Source organism: Dipodomys spectabilis, unplaced genomic scaffold, assembly GCF_019054845.1.
Source record: "Dipodomys spectabilis isolate Male_0828 unplaced genomic scaffold, ASM1905484v1 ptg000210l, whole genome shotgun sequence".
Taxonomy (NCBI): Eukaryota; Metazoa; Chordata; class Mammalia; order Rodentia; family Heteromyidae; genus Dipodomys; species Dipodomys spectabilis.
The window spans coordinates 4,703,784-4,723,273 of record NW_024870887.1 but is presented as its reverse complement, the minus strand read 5'-3'; the positions used below and the strand labels follow the sequence as shown (position 1 = coordinate 4,723,273).

The window sequence follows — 19,490 nt, the reverse complement described above, 5'->3', positions numbered from 1 at the left end:
GCCTTCAAAACAAAATCTTTACAAGATATGTAACTGGTATTGGGATTTCTATCATGCAAACTTGGTTTTTTTAAAAAAACACAGTCGGGATTGGGTAGAAAGCAACTCAAACAGAACTTTGGTGGCAATTCAGAATCCTGGGCTGAAAGAGTATGATGGTCATGTTTAGATTTGAGCCAAAACCCAAGCTTTTAGATCTGGATTCATGTCCATTGACAAGTGGACAGAGTTTTCAAAGAAGAAGGTAAGGTCTCTGCCCCCTTGGTGGGACCAGAAGCAAGGTTACCTACTCGCCAGACATGGCTACTGCCCACTTTTCCTTCCAGAAGATGCTCTCAGCATTTCTTCTTTCATCTCTTTGATGCTGGCTTCAAGGCTGATGTCAACAGGAGGAAACCCCCAGGGCAAAACAAGTGGAGGAAAGCTGAGTCTAATTAAATAGGTCAAGGATAAAACCTGCTTACATGCTGCTCTGAGTGGAAGAGGTTGCTAGAGAGGAGGCAGGGGTGGCTGCAGTTAGAGAGAAAGTCAATATTGTGAGTCAGCTGAGAGAGGCACTGGACATGTTGCTAAGATGACAAGTATGGGAATATTTGTACAGTGGTGCTGGCAGAGATGCCATGGACTTGAAACTGCAATAAAAAGCAGGAGTATAGACTGTTCCGTCACCATGGGAGAGATGAGGGAACATGTGAGTCAGAATGGGCGTTGGGTTACACACTGAGCCTAGATCAAAGGAAGCCATTGGATGAGGAAGGTTTTTTGTTTGATTTGTGCAAGAGGATACAGGTATAGGGGCCAGAACAGGTCAAGCATTACAAATGCAGTTGATAGGGAAGAAGGGAGTGGCCAGCCTCAAAGAGCAGAGCTGAGGCACAAGATCAAGTATCCCGGTGGCTCCTGAGCTGTGTGTTCATTTCATGAGGTCACTTCTCCCCAGCAGAAAGGCCTGGAACACACCTCAGCCTGGGAGAACAGCCTATCTGGATCTCTCTTTTAGATGTTTATAGAAGCAGTAGTTGGGATGTGTTGAAACTGGAGTACTGAAGGGTTACAACGCTCACATTTGTTGAAACAAATTCTTGCGCTGGCTGCTCGGTACACATTACCTCAGATTTCTGTGTCACTTTTACAGGTGACCAGATATAGGTGTTGATATTGGTGGCTGGAGAAATTATTTGCCCAACATCCCTAGGAAGTGGGTAAAGTCGGTACTTTCATTCAATTCATCTGATTGCAAAGCTATGTTCTCACTTTACCTGGCTTTGCTGAGAGAATAAATTGCGTGCGTGCAGGTGCGTGCGCACCCCCCTCCCCCACCCTCACCCCCCGCCCCCGACTCCCCAACCAAAGTACATGAGGACATATAAAGTATACTGCCATTTTGGGCTTTGGGAAGAAAGGAGCTATGTCAGTAGACTGGTCATTGTGGGATTTAGAGTCAGTATGCCTAGATTTCTTCCTCTGACCCAAACCAGCCAGGTCCTCAGTCACTCACCATGTTGTTCCACAGAGCGATGGCCATCTCAGCGTGACCGCGCTCTGATAAGTGGACACAGTCTTCAGAGAAGAAGGTAAGGTCCATGTTCCCTCGCTGGAACCAGAGGCACGGAGGTTACCAACCATGGACATATCACAACCTCCCACCGTCCCTCCCAGCAGGTGCCCCACCCACTTCTATCATTTCGATTCTGCCTTCAGTTGGAAAATCTTTCCTTTTTGCAATACACATTGAATATTATGACTGTATTCACCCATTATTCCTCTCTCCATTCATCTACCCTCCTCTCCTTGACCACTCCCCCCCCCCCCAAACCTCCTAGTATTTTGTTAAACTGTAAGTTAGCTGTTCAAAGGAATTACACCACTAGAATCCTCCCCTGCCTAAACCATATTTAATATGTGAGTGTCTATGTGCATATGACCTTGCACATGTTTACATCTGTATTTAGAATTTGGATCTAACTTCCACATGTGAGAGAAGACATGCATCCTTTGTCTCTCTGAGCCTGACTTACTTCACTTAACATATTTTTTTTCCAGATCCATCCATCCATTTCCCTGCAGATGACAGAATATCTTTCTTCCTGATGGATGAGTAAAATTCCACATTCCATGTATTTAGGAATAGGAAACTTGAGGGGAGGGTGAGGTTGGCAGCGATGGAGGAGAAAGATTAAAGTGATGACACTGATCAAGATGTGTTGTACTCACAGGCATGTTAATTGAAACTCCTTCATGCAACTACTTAAGAATAATAACATATAGATAAAGAAAAAGAAAAAAAGTCTTCTTGATTTGGGATTTTTTTTTAAAGGCAGATATAAAGTATATCCACCTACATTTCATCTCTTGTCTTTCAACATCTCTGCCCTGAAGGTTGATGCTTTTGATAATTTTAAGCTCTCCATTCTCTCCCAATCCAGCTAATATCAGTGCTATGACTGTGGGGCTTGGTCATTACTGATTTTTTTTTTCTTTCCAAGCTCATCTAAATTTTAAAGAAGTAGAGAAAGCCACCTTTGGCTTAGGAGCCTTCTTGGGGACAGATGGTAAAAACAAATAGCACAGATATATACCCATCGCTAGAGACAAGGCCTTCACAGTGGAGTCTCCAGAAACACCTGCAGCTTACCTCATTCAGGGGGACAAGAGTGTTCCGGAAGAAAGGCTGCACGACCACGGCGAAGTCCTCCCGCTGCGTGTACTGGTGCAGGTAGGAGAACCTGGACATGCCACTCTGGGGAGAGAGAGGCTGCTCAACCCTGCTGGGAAGGCTGGACAGACAGTCTACCCTGAAGCCTTGGGGGTGCTTATGGTAGGAATGAGCTCGCTGTAGACACAGATACTGAAAGGGGCTACTGGTGTGGCCCATGCTCTCATTCGTCCTGCTCGTTTAGTGAAGACCTGTATCTCAAGGCCCTGTGCTAATTTAAGACATCAGAACTGAGCTGAGCATTGAGGCCCCCAATGGAAACACTCCCCTTTGTACAGCTCCACCAAGTTCTATTTTGAGGCCCCTGCAAGGCTGGGCCTGCGCCCCTGGGGCCACATGTACTGGGCCTCACTGCATTCACTGCACAAAGAGGTCGGTTGTCAGCTCAAAGGAGAGCATCTCTGCACCAAACTCCCCAAAGTGCCTGTGAACTTTTGAGAGGTGAAAGTCTGTGGACTTAAGTGCCCAAACATGGATTGTAGAAGAAATAGATTTAGATATATTTATCCTGGAGGACTGTTATCATCCATCTGGGAAAAGGAGGCAAGACATACAAATGTAAGAATTGTAGACAGCGCTAGGGTCCAAACTCAAGTGCAGGCTGACCTTGACCTGAAGGTGAATGGACTCAGGGGAAGCATCTCTGAGGAGGAAGACTTGCTGCCTGAGTGGAAATGGATCCATTTGCAGAAAGGCTCAGCATGGGCACTTTCAGAGAGGATCCAATAAGGGTGGAAATGAGTATGAATAGGAGCATTGAGAAAGGGGGAGTGGAAGTGGAGGTAGAGCTGACTAGGTTAGGATAGCTTAAGGAGGAGAGGGTGAAATAGGGGTACAGTGATGCCTCTCTCCTGTTCCCTATAAAGATGTGTTTCATGATGTAGGGTCTGGGTATGAGATGGACCCTACTACATAGAAGCTTCTGAGGACCAAATGCTCTTCATCTAGCCAGGGTTAAACTGGAGCCTAGAGGCAGGGATTCTCTCCAGCTGTCATGTTAGGATCTCTACTTCTTAGCATTCAGTTTGCTTTGATTACTTCCAAGCCTGTGATCTGCCTTTTAGGGAGTGGGTTGCTGTCCACCAGCCTCTGATCAATGTATACACTCTGGGTCTTTGCTCAGGGAGCACAGGGCTGGGCTCTTACCTGGAGATTCCAGTTCACTTTCTTCAGCTCTTGCATTGCCAGGGAGTTCTGAAAGTGTTTGAGGCAACTACAATTGCTCCTGTGAGGTAACACAAAGAATCTGGAGTTGAGGCTCTCCAGGGCGGCTGGTTCCATCTTCCTCTCTCCACAAAGAAGCAGCTGCTACCTGCCTGAATCTACAGCCTATGCCACTTCACAAGGGGTAGGGTTGAGAGGTGACACACTCCCATAACACATCCTAGGATCCATTAGGGATCCCTAACTCAGGGGAGTCTTGGTGTGCTATAGTTTGGATCTTGAATATTCCACCAAAAGCTACAGTGGTGAAGGCTTGGTTCCTAGATAATGGCATTCTCATAGCCAATCCATTTGAGCCCAGATAGAATTCCTCAGTGACCACAATAGTCATATGCACTCTGGGAGCTTCTTTGGCCTCAGGATTCCACTAATCTTTCAGAATTCTGGCTCCCAGAATTACTGATTTGCCCACCAAGGCAAATTCCACCAGAGATTGCCCGCAATCCTAGCTTTTAAGTAAGGAGTAAAGAGGATGAGTTTCTGAAAGCCAGCCTCTGTTCCTTATGTGTTATTTCCTGTTGATGTCACATCTACATGACAGGAAGGTGATAGCCACATTTTACAGGTGATGAGTAAGAGGCCCATAGATCCATAACTTCTCAGAGGCAGAGCTGCATCTCAGCTGGGAGTAAGTTGCCAAGGCTGGCCTTTGCAGAAAAGCAAACTTGAGTCCAGAGAAATGAAGGGGCTTGTGCATAGAAGCATTCAGTCATACAAAGGCCTTTCTAAATTATTTTCCAAGTCCTTGGCTTGCCCTTGAGCCCGGCTCTCCTCCTATAGGGTCTTCCAGCCCTGCCCTCCCCAGCTGTCCTTGCTCTGGGTTGATCATTGGTACACTTACTGAGCCATCAGTGGCATGGCGCATTTCCCACCGTGGCCCTGGTGCAGGCCAGCCAGGTCCATGACCTCCACCACATTGACAAAAGCCCTGGGAAGCTGAGGGAAGCAGAGAGATGGGCTTCATGAGTCCAGGCAGTTTTAGGGAGAGGACACTGATTACTAGAGGTTGGAGCATTAGCCTCTATCCAACTTCCCATCCTCAATTTTAGCAAAGAGAGAATAAGGCCGAGGCTGGGTATGACTACTTGGATGATCTCACCAAATCTTTTCTTTTTTAAGTGTTGTAGTTTGAACTCAGGGTCCTACACTTGCATATATTAGTCAAGTACTCTACCACTTGAGCCTGCCCACCCCCAACCCTTTTTTGCTTTAGTTTTATGTTTCAGATAGGACCTCATGTGTTTGATTGCGATCCCCCTATTTCTGTTTCCCATGTAGCTGGAATTATAGGCATGCACCATTATGCTTAGTGCCCAAATATTCTTTACTGCCACACCTTACTGACTGAGAAGTTGAGACACAGAAAAGTCCCACTGATACTAAGTCACAGAGTCTGGTTGCAAACTTAGGCTAGTTGGCTCCAGAGCAAGCACTTTGCTATTACACAATCCAGCCTCTGAGCCAGTGAGTTCAAAATTTCTTCTGCTGGGAGCTACTATCCTCCAATTCTGCCCAGGTGGCCACTCCTGGGAGTCTCCACACAGTATGCATCTCATTTGACCCACTTGTCTAGATATGCCCAGGACAAAGATCCCACCCACAGTGACGGTTACTGGCAGCTAGGAATGGGCCACGATGTGTTCCCACCTCCTTGTAGAGGATGTCCAGGGCCTGCTGGATGTGCAGGAAATACTTCTCAGCTGAGTGGTCCTCCTGTGAAAAGAGAGCCCGCTTTAGCTCATGCATTGCATTCTGGGAGAAGACAATCACCCAGGAGTGTCTTGCCTGGCTGATGGCAGAGGGTGTAGTGATGGGTTTTGGTGGTTCTAGCCAGTCTTTGTTATTTGTTGACTCAGAGTCTCTTGTAAGAAGTCTCCTTTTGACACCAGGAATAATTCCCACTGGTTCCCTGTTCCACACGGTCTTAAAGTCATATGCAGAGTCTGCCACTACTGGGCCAGGCCCTACCCCTTCTCCATCTTCATCTATCACCTGATTCAGGCCTTCTCCAGCCACACATAGGCTTCTGAGGAGTGTATTCTATCTTTCCGCCGGGTGTTGGTGCATGCTGGTCCAATTTCCTGGAACTCTTTGTTCTCCTGCATCCTGCTAAGAATGCAACCTTTCTCCTTGATGAAAGGCTAATATAGAGGTGCCTCCTAGGTCCCTAGGTGATGAGAATGAGGCATATAACAGGTGCTCAGTAAATGCCCACTGGCTAACTCTGGGCACTTTGCTTTATGCCTCAGGAAAGTCACATTTTGGTTTCTACTTTGTCATCAACTTTATTATTCTCTTCTATTTCTATTTAATTTTCTTTCTCGTCTCCCTCCTTTCTTTCATGCTGGTATTGGGGTTTGAACGCAGGGCCTCACACTCCTGCTTGGCTTTTGTTGTTGTTGTTGTTGTTCAAGGCTGGTACTCTACCACTTGAGCCATTTTGGATCTGGGGTCCCTAGAAAATGTCAGAAGACTGATACCAGAGGGTGGGGGAATCCCTCAAGCACTCATGTCAAACATGGAAGAATGCCTGTAGCAGGAAGGGAGGTACTTGGGGGAATGGCAGCAGGAAGCCAGAGCACAGGCACCCTGGTATTGTTTTCTTGAGACAAAGAGCTATGACTTAGTGGACTCCTTGGTCACTACTAAGCACAAAATCCCTGGTCATGGAAGAGCGTCTTCCCATGGCTACAAGAAGTGGGGTTGACAGTTGAGGTGAAGGGAGGAAAAGGAAAAGACAATTCTGCTCAAGAGTTAGGGCAGGAGCCAAGGGACTCCTGTCTCTAAGCGTCTGTCCCTCCCTTTCCGCCAGTGAAGGAAGGTATGACATTTGACCAAGAGGCATCGTAGCCATCACCTAACTATGGAATTGTAACCCCTTTGTACAACTACTTAATAAAAATGCCCCTCCAAAAAGAGTCTGTCCCTCTTCCCTTGCTCAAACTTGGCTTGAGTGACTTAGTGGAAGCTTCCAAGCTTTTCCCACAAATGCAACTCTCAGGAGCATGAGGGCAGGTATGCTGGAGACACAGAAGCTCTGGCTCCTATATTTCTGGAACCCAGAAATATTGATCCCTTTGGATTGTTTCTGTCTCTGCTGTCTGTGTCCGCATCTGTGCAGACCCAGGGAAGGGGCCTGGGAGAGTTGACCCCTGGGTAGGGGAAGTAACCTCATCAAGCTCTGCAAAAACCACAAAAAGCCACAGCGCCTCCACCCCGCTCCCCCCTCCCTCTCCCCCAGCCTATGACTGTCAAGTGTTCTTACCACTACTTCAGAGTCAAGGCAGCTGCCTCTTCCTGGCCAAATAAAATACATGATGTCCCCAACTTAGAACGAGATGTATTCTAGAAGTTACAGCTTTTAGAAGTTTGTATGTCTGGACCTGTTTCCCCACAGAAACATTAGGAAGGGGGGGGGGGGGTTGAGTTTTCAGGCCAGCTGGCTGAGGTTGGTTAACTCATGATGGCCCTGATTGGAGGCAAGCCACACTATAAAGATTTTTGTCCAATCCTGTTTACAGTAATGTTGCTTCCCAGTAGGCAGGCATAGAGGTAATCACTGATTCCCTGTAGATACCAGGTACTGGTTCGGGTAAGACTGCCCCTTTGGTGCCCAAAGAATGGGCCTGTCTATAGATTTTTTTTCCCCAGGGGCCACTTGGGCAGGGTGAAAGTCTAGGCCTCATCTGCTCTGTGTGTGCTAGAGGCTGCACAGGCAGATTCAGGTGCCTGGTTACTCAGGCGAGTATGACCCCCCCCCTCCCCCCCAGGAGGCCCAGGAGGAGGATAGATGTGAGTGACTTCATTTTAAGTCCCCAGTTGGACTAGTTGGGAGCTTACCGGGTTCTCACAGAAATGACACAAGTCACTGCCCCCAATGAAGAGTGTGACAAGCTTCCAGTCTTTCTCCAGGTCGATTTCCTAAGGGGACAGATCCTGAGTTTAGGCCTCAGAGCGGGGCATGTACCAGTGGTACCCGTCCTCCACGCTGAGTGCCTGTCAACCTCTCTGAACCACCACAGAGAAGGCACACGGTGCCCGCCCCCCCCTTCAACGTGCTGTCAGGAACAGGGGGAGCTCCACAAGAAGAACTGTGGGTGTGTTAGGGTGGGGCTGTGGTTACACGGGAGAAGGGCTACCTTCTTTGAAGTCCCCTCCCTCACCTTGTTTTTGTACCAGTATTGGGGTTTGAACTCAGGACCTTGTGCTTTCAATTGGCTTTTTCACTCAAGGCTGGTGCTCTATCCCTTAAGCCATGACAGAAGTCTCCCATCATGAAGTATAATGGTACTATGGAGCATGTGTGGATTAACCTGTCCTGCTCCCCCCCCCCCCCCATCCCAAAATGTGATCTATGGCCTTTTGAAGGAGCCTTTGGCAGAAGACACAGTTTGAAGCTGAAGCTGCCTCTTGGGTGGATTCTTAAGGCCTGTGTAGGAAGGGAAAACTGGAGCCAGAACCCAGGAGGGACGGAGAGGTGGGGTGGGGCCTGGGGAGGCCCTGAAGCCGCAGATTTCAGCTCAGCCACCACCATAATAGGAATCCTGCCAGGAGTTCCAGTCCAAGGCATAAACACAGAGCCTTTAAAAAAAAAAAAAAAAGGAAAAGCAAAAAAGGTGCAAGGGAAAAGTTTCTGAAGGGCAGGGTGATTGGGAAGGAGAAAGGACTAGAATGAGAAGCCTATTTTTAGCATCTGGCATTTATATAACTGAGCTCTGGGAAGGCAACTCCTTGGTGAAGGGGGAAGCTGCCAGGCCAAGGCCACATTTGGCCAGCTCTCTGCCCCCCACCCCTCCTTGACCTCTGGTAGCCAGGCAGAGTCCCTGGGAAGCCCCTTGACTTAGGTGAGCTGAAAGGAGTGGCTGCAGAGCCGAGCATCCCACAGGCTCTCACCCTCACAGCCAAGGTGGTCTGGCACCTTTCAGCATTCCCTGCCCCCACCCCCTACTGCCTCCTCAGGCTTGGACTCACTGGGCTTTGTTTCATTCGCTCCACCAGGTCCCGGCCCTGGTCTGGCATGTCCCTGGGTAGGGAGAAGAGAAGGAGACATCTAGGTTGTTGAGTTGCTTAGGAAAAAGGGGTTAACTGCAATCCCATTTTTGGGCATTTACCCAAATGATCACAAACAAGACCATACTAAAGCCACCAGCACAACTATGTTTATTGCAGCATGATTTACCATAGCTAAGATATGGAACCAACCCAAATGCCCCTCAGTAGATGAATAGATCAAGAAAATGTGGTATATATATATATATATACACAATGGAAATCTATGCTCCATTAGAAAGAATGACATCACCCCATTGGTTAGGAATGGAAAGACTTGGAAAAAATCATATTAAGTGAAGTAAGCCAGGCCCAAAGAAACATAGGTCCTATGTTTTCCCTTATTTGCAATAACTAGTATATGCCTGGGACAAGTAGAAAAGGTCAAAAGCTACGTACATATGACCAGATAAGATGAAGTTAGGCGAAATGAACCACAAGATAGGGACACAAGTGGTTTTTTTCTTTCTTGCTATTGTTTCTAATGTATTTATAAAGTACCATGTGATTTTTTTTTTTGTTTCTTTGTATGTTCCTCCCCTACGGTATAACCCCTGTTTTCACTGTATTTGATGTTGGTATAATTTGGGGAGGGGAAGGGAAAAAACAAAATGTTTAAATAGGGATACAGGTGGACCCATTGTAACAATGAGATGTACAAGACACTATGTTGAAAAACGAACTTTACAATTTAGGCTGGGGATGGGGGAGTAGAGTTGTGGTGGTGGGAGAGAAGGAATGGTAGGGAAAAAACAAAGGAGGAGGCAACAATGCTTGATAAGAAATGTACTCAGGGCTGGGAAGTTGGCTCAGTGGTAGAGTGCTTGCCTTGCATGCTTGAGGCCCTGGGTTCGATTCCTCAGCACCACATAAGCAAAAAAGAAAAAAGCCAGAAGTGGCTCTGTGACTCAAACGGTAGAGCGCTAGCCTTGAGCTGAAGAGCTGGGGGACAGCGCCCAGGCCCAGAGTTCAGGCCCCATGACTGGACTCAAAAAAAAAAAAAAGAAAGAAAGAAAGAAAGAAAAAGAAAAAAGGGATTAAGCAACATGGATAAACAGAACCAGAATTTCAGGAAGCGTAATTATACAGAATGAATGGATGAACTGTTTCCTTTCTAGAAATCTCTGCATCTTCCTAATCACAGAGCTGCCACGGACCTGAGGGACACATTTATCCAGCCCTCACTACCTTGTGATCTGTGTCCTTACCTCCTTTGGCTGGCCTGGGGTCTCGCTGGCCTCTGGGCTTGGGAGCCCCTCCACCTCCCCACATAGGATTGTTCCCTCTTTCTTCAGGCATGTTCATGCAAAACTGAGTCTGTTTGGTTCTCACTCACTCAGTTGCCTGTTTTTAAAGTAACCTTTTGTATATTTGAAAAAAAAAGTCATAGTCCTAAATTATCCCTCAGCTTTCTCCTTTCAGGCTTAATGACTCCTTTAATCTTTACTTCTGAGCCTTGTTCTCTGTTCCTTTAATCTTATTCTTCTCTGAGTTACTTGGATTTTGGCACTTGCCCCAATCTTCTGGCTCTCTTTCTCCTTCCTCCATGAGGGGAGACCACATGGTCAGGGTTAGTGCTTCTTCATCTCCCACATGTCTGCCATAAATGAAACAATGTCATCTGGCATTCTGGATGTATACATGTATGCTATGTGTGCTAGTGGATTACTAGTCAGCAAAAATGAAAAAGAATGAAGTGTTTCTATACCCAACAACAATCCTCAAAATAATTTTGCTAGGTAAAATAAACCAGACTCCCAAACCAGTATATACTCTTTGATTCTATATGGAAATGTAGAAAATTCAAACAAATCTATAGTGTCAGGGAGCAACTTAGTGGTTGTGTAGGACCTAGTAAAGAGGTAGATACAGCAAAGGGCACAAGGAGGCACAAGGATGATTGGTGATGGACATGCTTACTGCTTTGTTTGGGGTGATAGCACCTCGGATATATTCATATGCTAGTACCTATCACATTACCTGTACTTATCACACATTGTGTGTGAGAGCATGTGCACATGTCAGTACTGGGACTTGAACTCAAGGCCAGGGTGCTCTTCCTTAGTTTTATCATGCAAGGCTGGCATTCTACCACTTGAGCCACACCTCCACTTCCAGATTTTTGCTGGTTTATTGGAGATGAGAGTCTCACAAACTTTTCTGTTGAGACTGGCTTCAAACTGTGATCCTCAGATCTCAGCCTCCTAGGTAGCTTGGATTATAGGCATGAGCTGCTAGTGAATGGTTCAGATGGCATAGTTTGATATGCATAGTTTTCGTACATCAAGTATACTTCAATAAAGATATATTTTTTAGGTCCCAGACTGGGACTTGAACTTAGTACCTGCCACTTTCACTCACTTGACTAGCACTTTACCAACTGAGCCATGCCTCCAGCCCTAATGATAGTTCTTTTAAAAAACATGTAAGAGAAGTAGGTCAGCAAAGGACATAGAGCTCGTAGTACTTCCTATGAAAGAAGCTAGGAAAGTAGACACTGATGAGCGATGGTCATTTCCAGTTAGTGTGTGGCCACAATTAGCTGGGTATTGAGCGAGCACATCTGGGGACATCCTACCCTTACATTTCATTAGGGAGAACTCATGCATCTACAACAGCATCCTACATCCTGTGTGCTTGTGCTACTGGCAGGCACATCAGAAAGCTATAAGGACTGCCCTGGTTAGGGTTGTCAACAACATGCCTATAGCCTTTTGGTAAGTTCAAGACATGAGTCCAAAACTGCATGAAAATTGATCCTTCGCACACCCCAGGGCCAGTAAGTAAGTCTACTTCCTCACTCTTCTCCTCTCCCTTCAGGCCCAGGCCAAGTCTTGCTTCTCCATGAGCCTTTGCTCTGAGCCCCTTTATCCAGCTCCTCCATTTCCTTCCCACTGTAGGGCCTGGGCTCTTCCTCTCAGCTCTGCCACTACTTGCTCCATGAGCTTGGACAGGGTGCTGAATCCTGCTGCGGTAATTCTTCATCTTATAAAGGGGCGGACTGAATAAATGATTTTTGAGGGTCCTTACTGATTTCCAGTTATTCCTGCAGGTTCTGGGCCTGAAAGTCATGTCCCTTCTCAGGAGGACTTCATTCTCATCTGTCTAATTGTATTCCACTGCTAAGTATCAAACCATTACAGTCTACAGCGTTGCTAGAAGCAATACTCTTCTCCTAGAGTTACTTCGTGTTAGTCTAGTCTCTGGAAGTAGACTCTCTATTAGAAGGGAGTTTACTTTTTATTCTTTTGTATCTCTGAATAATATCATCCGGCTCAGTCCTTTGCAAGTATTGAATAAATTCTTGTCTATGAAATAATATAAGGGAGGGGGGGCAGGGGGAGGATGGGAAGGGATGGGAAGGGGAAACAAAGGAGAAGGCTACAATGCTTGATAAGAAATGTACTCATTGGGACTGGGAAGGTGGCTCAGTGGTAGAGCACTTGTCTCGCAAGCCTGAGGCCCTGGGTTCGATTCCTCAGCACCACATAAGCAAAAAGAAAAAAGGTGGAAGTGGCGTTGTGGCTCAAGTGGTAGAGCGCTAGCCTTGAGCTGAAGAGCTGAGGGACAGCGCCCAGGCCCACAACCGGGCCACCCCCCCCCAAAAAAAAGAAATGTACTCATTATCTTGCCCATGTAATTGTAACCCCTCTGTACAGTATTTTCACAATTAAAAAAAATGAAAGAAAAAAAAATAATGTAAGGGAAGTTAGATGCCCAATAAAATGTTGAAACTAAATATCCTGGTAGTGGCAAATGTGCGTGTGTGTGTGTGTGTGTGTGTGTGTGTGTGTGTGTGTGTCTGTGTGTGTGTCTGTGTCTGTGTCTACTTGTCTACTACATATTGTAGCAAATCATTTCCAAGGGTTATTTTATCTCATTTAATTCTTTTTTTTTTTTTTAAATTTAATTTAATTTTATTTGTGAACATACTGTACAGAGGAGTTACAGTTACATGGGCAGGATAATGCATACATTTCTTACCAAGCATTGCAGCCTCCTCCTTTGTTTATCCTTCACATCCCTTCCCAGCCTCCCCCCTCCCCCCCAATCCCAATCCTTCTCCTCCCCCCCCCCCCCCCCCCGCACCAATATCTCATTTAATTCTTATGACAACTCTGAGAGGTAGGTATTATTGCCATTCCCATTTACGGATGAAGAAACTAAGACTCAGAGACACTAAGCAACTCACTCAAGTCAAATAGCTAACAAGTCTCAGAACTAGGATTTGGACAGAGATGACCTGACCCAAAACCTCACCATCTTCAGTGCTGTGCTATGGCCTTATCTAGGCTCGTAAATGGCAGAGTGGAGATAAAGGAAAGTGATAGGAATTCTCCAACTTAAGTCACCAGCTGACTCTCATTTCCCCTTCACTGGACATGAGAGATGTCTAACAGGTGTCAAGCTACCTCCCCTGCCACTGACCCTGATCTGGCCAAGATATTGAGCAGCAGTAGAACAGGGAAGGCGGTAAGGAAGGGAAGGGAGGAAGGGGCTCAGGTACCAAAGGACTGAGGAACCAACTCCTGGCTAATAATGCCTGCACTGAATAATCTCGATGATGATAGTAATCATAATAGTAGTAATTTAACGTTGGCATAATGGCCCCACAAAGCCCAGGTTTTGCAGAAAAACAAGTCCTTCCTGCTTGTGATGTTGAGGAACTGAGTGTACTTCTCTCAGCTCAGACTCAAGCAATGCTTGGGGCCCAGGTTGCTGCTTCTGAAAGGAACATTCCCTGAAAGCAGAATGAGTCACGCTGCTGCCACCGCCACCGGTATGGTTGCCCTGGTGATGAGATCACAGTAATCCTCTTCGCTGCGCTCATGCTGAAAATCAGTGAACACGGTAAGGCATGGCAGCTTTAATAATCGGGGTTGTTGTCAGCCACAGAGATCTCAACGAAAACAAATGACCACCATGCCATCTGGAGGTGAGGGGCTGATGTCTAACTCCCCAGTGTCAAAATACAGAACCCTGAAAGTGCTCAGGTGAGGTAAAGAAGAGAGGAAGACAGACGACCACAGAGGGCAGGCACTGCACATCTCATGGCGCATGCGTGAGGGTGTGTTGGTCAGGGGGTGGAGCTGGGGTAGTGCCTGCTGGAGCTAAGGCCCTGTAATCTTCCTGCTGGGCTCAGAGGTTAGAGCTGTGTTCATGCACCATTTGACTGACTGGCTCCTCAGATCACTTGCTGGGTGACCTGGGCTGTTGAGGAAACTTTCTAAGCCTCAGGTGCATTCACAGTGGCAGAATTCTGTGAGATAATCCTTGTGGACTGCGTGGGGTGAGCCTCGTATGTAGAGGGCTCGTGCAGAGTGATTACAGCCCCACCTGGAAGCAGGTTCTTCTTCCTTCCTTTCTCCTGTTCCCCTCCTTGATCTCCCCCCTCTCCCACCCATATCTACTCACCGAGCTCTGGCCCCTTCCACTGCCACGTTTAATCCTGCTGTCTCTGCCCAGACACCAGTGGAGAATCCAAGGATGGAAGGGTTGAACTTCTTTAGGATGTCTTTTGAGAGGGGAGAGGCAGAGAACACAGGTGAGAGGAGACTGGAGCCCCCGGGGAACGCAGATGGATGGGCCATCTTGGGGCACAGGTGTGGGGCAGGAGGGTCCAGCTCTTTCTGGGGTTGGCTGATGCCCCTGTAAAGACCCTCCTCTTCCCCTCCTCCAGGCCCAGGGCCCCAGCCTCAGCAAAGGGCTATGGGGGGCCTCAATAGCCATGCTTTTCAGTGCTGGCTACTTACTGGGCAGTGTGGTGTGAGTCTCCAGTGCCCCATCTCCTCCGATGCTGGGAAGAGAAAGCATCACCATTAAAGTCACTGTATGTGCCTTCTGCTCCTGGACCATTCTTGTCATCCTCGAGTCAATGTGAGTATCGTGGAGGCTTCTTGGGGGTTAGGGCTTAGCCAGGAGAACCTGAACCCAAGCCTGGAAGGTTGAGAGGGGATACACATTCCTCAAGTCTTTTTTTCCCCCCAGTCCCAGGGCTTGGACTCTGGGCCTGGGCACTGTCTCTGAGCTTCTTTTGCTCAAGGCAAGTGCTGTACTTGAGCCAAAGCACCACTTCTGGCTCCTCTAGTCACTTTAGGACAGTGTGGTCAAAAGAGAGCAAGCCCCAAACACCTCACCTCCACGAGAGTCCCCTCCAGGATGTGAGTAGGTGGCTGGAATTGCCTGGTCGAGCTCCCACCGCTGTCTGTGAAAACGAAGAGAAAGTTCCTAGCCACTGCTGGGTGTGAGTGGAAAACACTAGGAAAGGCCCCTCTGGCTCTGGTGTACCATCTAGGATTCAGATTTGTTTTTCCTTGAAAATGGTACCCTTTCTTCTCTGGGCCATCTTAAGTTGTGAGTTGTCAGTCTTCTCCCAGATCTCTCTCAACAACCAGGAACCAAGTCCTGCTGATTCTTCCTACCCAACCTCCCTAGCCTTTCTTTTGTTCTTTTTCGTTGCCATATTCCTAATGGAGCCTTCCATCTCCCTGCTTCAGACAACATTCTAGTCTCTGTTCTCTTTCTGACAGTAAGGATGTCATTGCTTTCTGAGCACAACTCTCTCTCTCTTCCCTTCCCCTCCCCCCCCCCCCCACATGTTGCCCCAACCCTTCCCTTCAGGGTCAAAGTTAAACCCTGTGGTCAATGAGTATAGCATAATCTAATGTCTTTTCTCCCCTGGCTTGCTTTCTTCTCTTCTGTCCCCACAAACCTTCAGGTATGCATATATTGCTCTGTTGCTATTTCCAATTTATGACGGCTTTGGGCTGCTATGGCCTATTCCTGGAGTGTGAACTCCTCCTTCTTGGCCTGGAAACCTCTACTTCCTACATCTTCTGTGAAGCTTTCACTACATGCTTGGTCTTAAAAAATAAATAACACAAGAAATTACTTTTTGAAATGACCAAAACAATACATGTTCACCATAACCCATGAGATAAGTTTTTTTTGGTTGTACTGATACTTGAAATCAGGGCCTCAAAGTAGGTACTCAACCACTGAAGCCATGTCCGCAGCCTTTAATACCCTATTTTTCAGGTAGAGTCTCACTTTTGGGGGTGGGCAGGGGAAGCTGAGGCTGACCTCAGATTGTGATCCACCTATCTACAACCTCTTGGATGGCTAGGATTACGAATACATACCACTTGTTAAGATGAGGTATCACTTTTGCTCAGGCTAGCCTTGAACTACAATCCTCCTGATCTCTGCCTCCTAAGTAGCTGAGTTTACAGGCACATGCCATAATGCCTGGCTTGTGATTAAAAAAAATAATCTACTCTCACCTTAGGACACTTGCTCTTCTTGCTAGATTCCACACTCCTTCCTCATCCTACACCCACGTGCACACTTGGCCCAGGTGAAGCTATGGTTATCTGCCTGGTAGGCACCCTTCCACAGATTCCTCCTACTCATGCCACTGTGAAAACGTATGTGTGACTGTGGCATGCTTCTGTGTCCATGCAAGTGTATGCTGCATTTAGAAGGTCCCACACATCATCTATATGATCATATACCTCCTTCTGCGTAGGTTTCTTGTCCTGGCCAGGGGGCTTGGACAGGGTCTCATCCTTTCTTTCTCTCAGAACTACTGACTGAGCATGGTGCTCACAGTAATAGCTAAGCAGTTGGTTCATGCGCTTCATGTAGCCAGATTGTGCTGTTCCCTCTGTCGCTAAGGAACACGATGTTACGTGGGGGCAGGGGACATGGGGCAGCTGCACTTTGGGTCTGGCTTGATGGAGATGAGTTCTCTGATAAAAGCAGGATTGCTTGTGAAAGAGGTGAGTGAGAGAGTGGGGCTGGGAAGTGTGCTGTGCTGCCTTATGCAGGCAGTATGGCCAGCCCTTAGCACGGGGACTCAGTGACGCAGAGCCAGTGCAGAGAAGAATTGACTAGCTCACCTCCCGCCTGGGCCCACAGCTTAGCACTCACAGTCAGCGAGTCACCCAGGGCCGCCACCACCTTGATGTCTGCCGGTCGGAGCTTGTGGACTAGAGAGGCAAGTTAGAAGAGAGGTTGTGGCTTTTAAAGCACAAACTTCACCCAGGCTTGTGACATGGCTGTAGCCCCTCAGGTCCCTGTGACACTCATTCCCAGACTAAGGCTTTAGCAGTGTTGCCTTTTCCATTCATTCAGAGCAACTGAGGCACGGAAGGCAAAGGACTTGGTGGCTACTGTCTATCGTGAAGAGATCCCAGCCGGGAAAGTTCCAGCCTCAAGATCACACAGTATGGGCAGCTGGGTACCTGACACACTGGGCCATTTGGGACTTGAAGGAGACAAGAAGTGTGACTGGCAGAAGAGGCTTGTGTGTCTCCATACGAACCCCAGCAGTGACTGTGGACGAACTTCTTGGGGCTCTCCCAGCCTCCAGGCCTGCCTTGGGATCAGCATGGCTGGCACAAAGCTACGAGGGCACATCTGTGGAGTGTCCCACCCAACCTGATGCTGTGTTCAAGAGGGAGAGGAATTTGCACTCACCTGTGGTGGGAACACCTGGGGAAGGGGTCCACTCTGTGCACAAGAAGTCGCTGCCCCAGTTCTAAATCAGTGGGAGGAAAGACATAGAGCAAACACTGTGCAGGGAGAGGCAGCCCAAGGAGAACCAGATAAAGAAGTGTTGGAGGAGGCTAGAACTACATCAGTGTAGAGGAGCCTGGGGGGGTAAGGGCTGTTAGTCGTAGATGGGCTAAGAAGGAAATTAAGAGGGGGGAAATAGACATCTGCCTTCTCTAACACACACACACACACACACACACACACACACACACACACACACACGTTCCCCCACAGCATCTCCCACCCCCAGCTTGTCTGTGCTCTTGAATGAATACAGCAGCTGCCCCAGAATCAGAGAGACAACCATGAATTTTCAAGATTTGGACACCTAATATGAGTTATTGTGGGCATTAACCCTCTTCAGGGTTGCTAACATTAAGCCACTTGATACTAATTACAAGGTGAGGGTCTAAATAGTCATTAGTTAAAATATTTTTAGGAAAATACCTAAGTCTTACAACTGAAAAGCTCCTAGTTTCATCTTTTTTTTTTTTTTGGTATACCTATATATCTTTTTGCATATTTAATGTAAGGGCCCTCAATCCTCTCCAGGTATCTGAATGCATACTGTAGCCTTAAGAACTTGCAGCCCCGGAGAGTTTTGGCCAACTCTCCTTGTTTCTGTAATATAGGGTATATTTTTTCAGGTTTTGGGGGACCAGGTAGGGTAAGAAGCAGAGGCAAAAAAATGACTAGCAGCAGAAAGATGGTGGAGAAATGACTCTTCCCAGAGTCCCAAATATCTGCAGGCTCCACTGGCATGGTGACTGATTGTCTGGAAGTGTGGCTGCCAGAGGCTTTTAAAGTTCTCATCTGTTCAGCCAGATGGTGATAAAGCCCAGCCGTGTTAAAATCTCCTATTATGAAAGAGTGAAAATGAAACTTCCTTTAAATACTATTTGCTTAATCCAATGGAATTCAGTTCATTCCAAAGGATTGCTCAATTCATCATCCTGATGGATTTCTTCTTCTGTTTGGGAAGTTTCCCTGAAGTCAAGAACAGGCCTGGAAGCTGAGTGCCAGTGGCCCATGCTTGTAATTCTAGCTACTCAGGAGGCCCAGATCTGAGAATCCTTCGAAGACAGCCTGGACAGGAAAGTTGTGAGACTCTTATCTCCAATTAACCACCAGAAAACCAGAAGTGGTGCTGTGACTCATGTGGTAGAGCGCTAACCTTGAGCTGAAGAGTTCAGGGACAGAGCCCAGGCCCAGAGTTCAAGCCCCATGATTGACAAAAACAAAACAAAACAGGCCTGGGTACAGATGATAAATACTTGGAGGGAAATGCAAATTGTTTTTAAGATAAGAAAGTCATACAGCCATCAGTACATAGCAATAGCTCTAGTAAATTGGAGAGCCAGAGCAAGGCACATTGTGTGTGGATTCATAGATACAGATCAGAACTCTGTCATGGTCTCTTGTCACAAGGGAAGGACCCTCCCAGACCAGGGCTTCTCACTCCCCTGGGGTCTGTTCATTGCAGAGTCTGAGTCTGTGGGTCAACGATAATACTTGGGACTCTGCATTTCTAACAAATGCCCAAGAGTATGGCTGTTGATTATCTGTGGCTACTTAGGCAGTAAGCTACAAACAAACAAACAAACAATACACACACACACACACACACACACACACACACACACACACACACACACACACACACACACACACACACACACACACACACACACACACACACACACACACACACACACACACACACACACACACACACACACACACACACACACACACACACACACACACACACACACACACACACCCTTCTAGGCTTGTGGGGTTTGAAGAGTTTTGGGATTTAAACACAGGGCCTTGCACTCTTATCTGACTTTTTCTCTCAGGGCTGGCACTTGACCACTTGAGCCACACTTCCATTTCCAGCTTTTTGCTGGATAACTAGAGAAAAGGATCTTATGCATGT

The 19,490-nt window shown here is 47.2% G+C and overlaps 1 protein-coding gene across 1 annotated transcript in view; it reads right to left on the bottom strand.

Moving 5' to 3' along the window:
* Plb1 (phospholipase B1) overlaps window positions 1–19,490 on the bottom strand; it is a 180,185-nt gene that overhangs the window by 8,225 nt on the left and 152,470 nt on the right. Inside the window, exons 46-57 of the mRNA XM_042696639.1 lie at window positions 17,471–17,531; window positions 16,922–16,980; window positions 15,127–15,194; window positions 14,743–14,786; window positions 14,405–14,504; window positions 8,912–8,963; window positions 7,781–7,861; window positions 5,588–5,653; window positions 4,782–4,876; window positions 3,863–3,941; window positions 2,636–2,740; window positions 1,499–1,594 (exon numbers count right to left, since the gene is read on the bottom strand). Coding sequence (XP_042552573.1) covers window positions 1,499–1,594; window positions 2,636–2,740; window positions 3,863–3,941; window positions 4,782–4,876; window positions 5,588–5,653; window positions 7,781–7,861; window positions 8,912–8,963; window positions 14,405–14,504; window positions 14,743–14,786; window positions 15,127–15,194; window positions 16,922–16,980; window positions 17,471–17,531 — 906 coding nt within the window. The remainder of the gene's footprint in view (window positions 1–1,498; window positions 1,595–2,635; window positions 2,741–3,862; window positions 3,942–4,781; window positions 4,877–5,587; window positions 5,654–7,780; window positions 7,862–8,911; window positions 8,964–14,404; window positions 14,505–14,742; window positions 14,787–15,126; window positions 15,195–16,921; window positions 16,981–17,470; window positions 17,532–19,490) is intronic.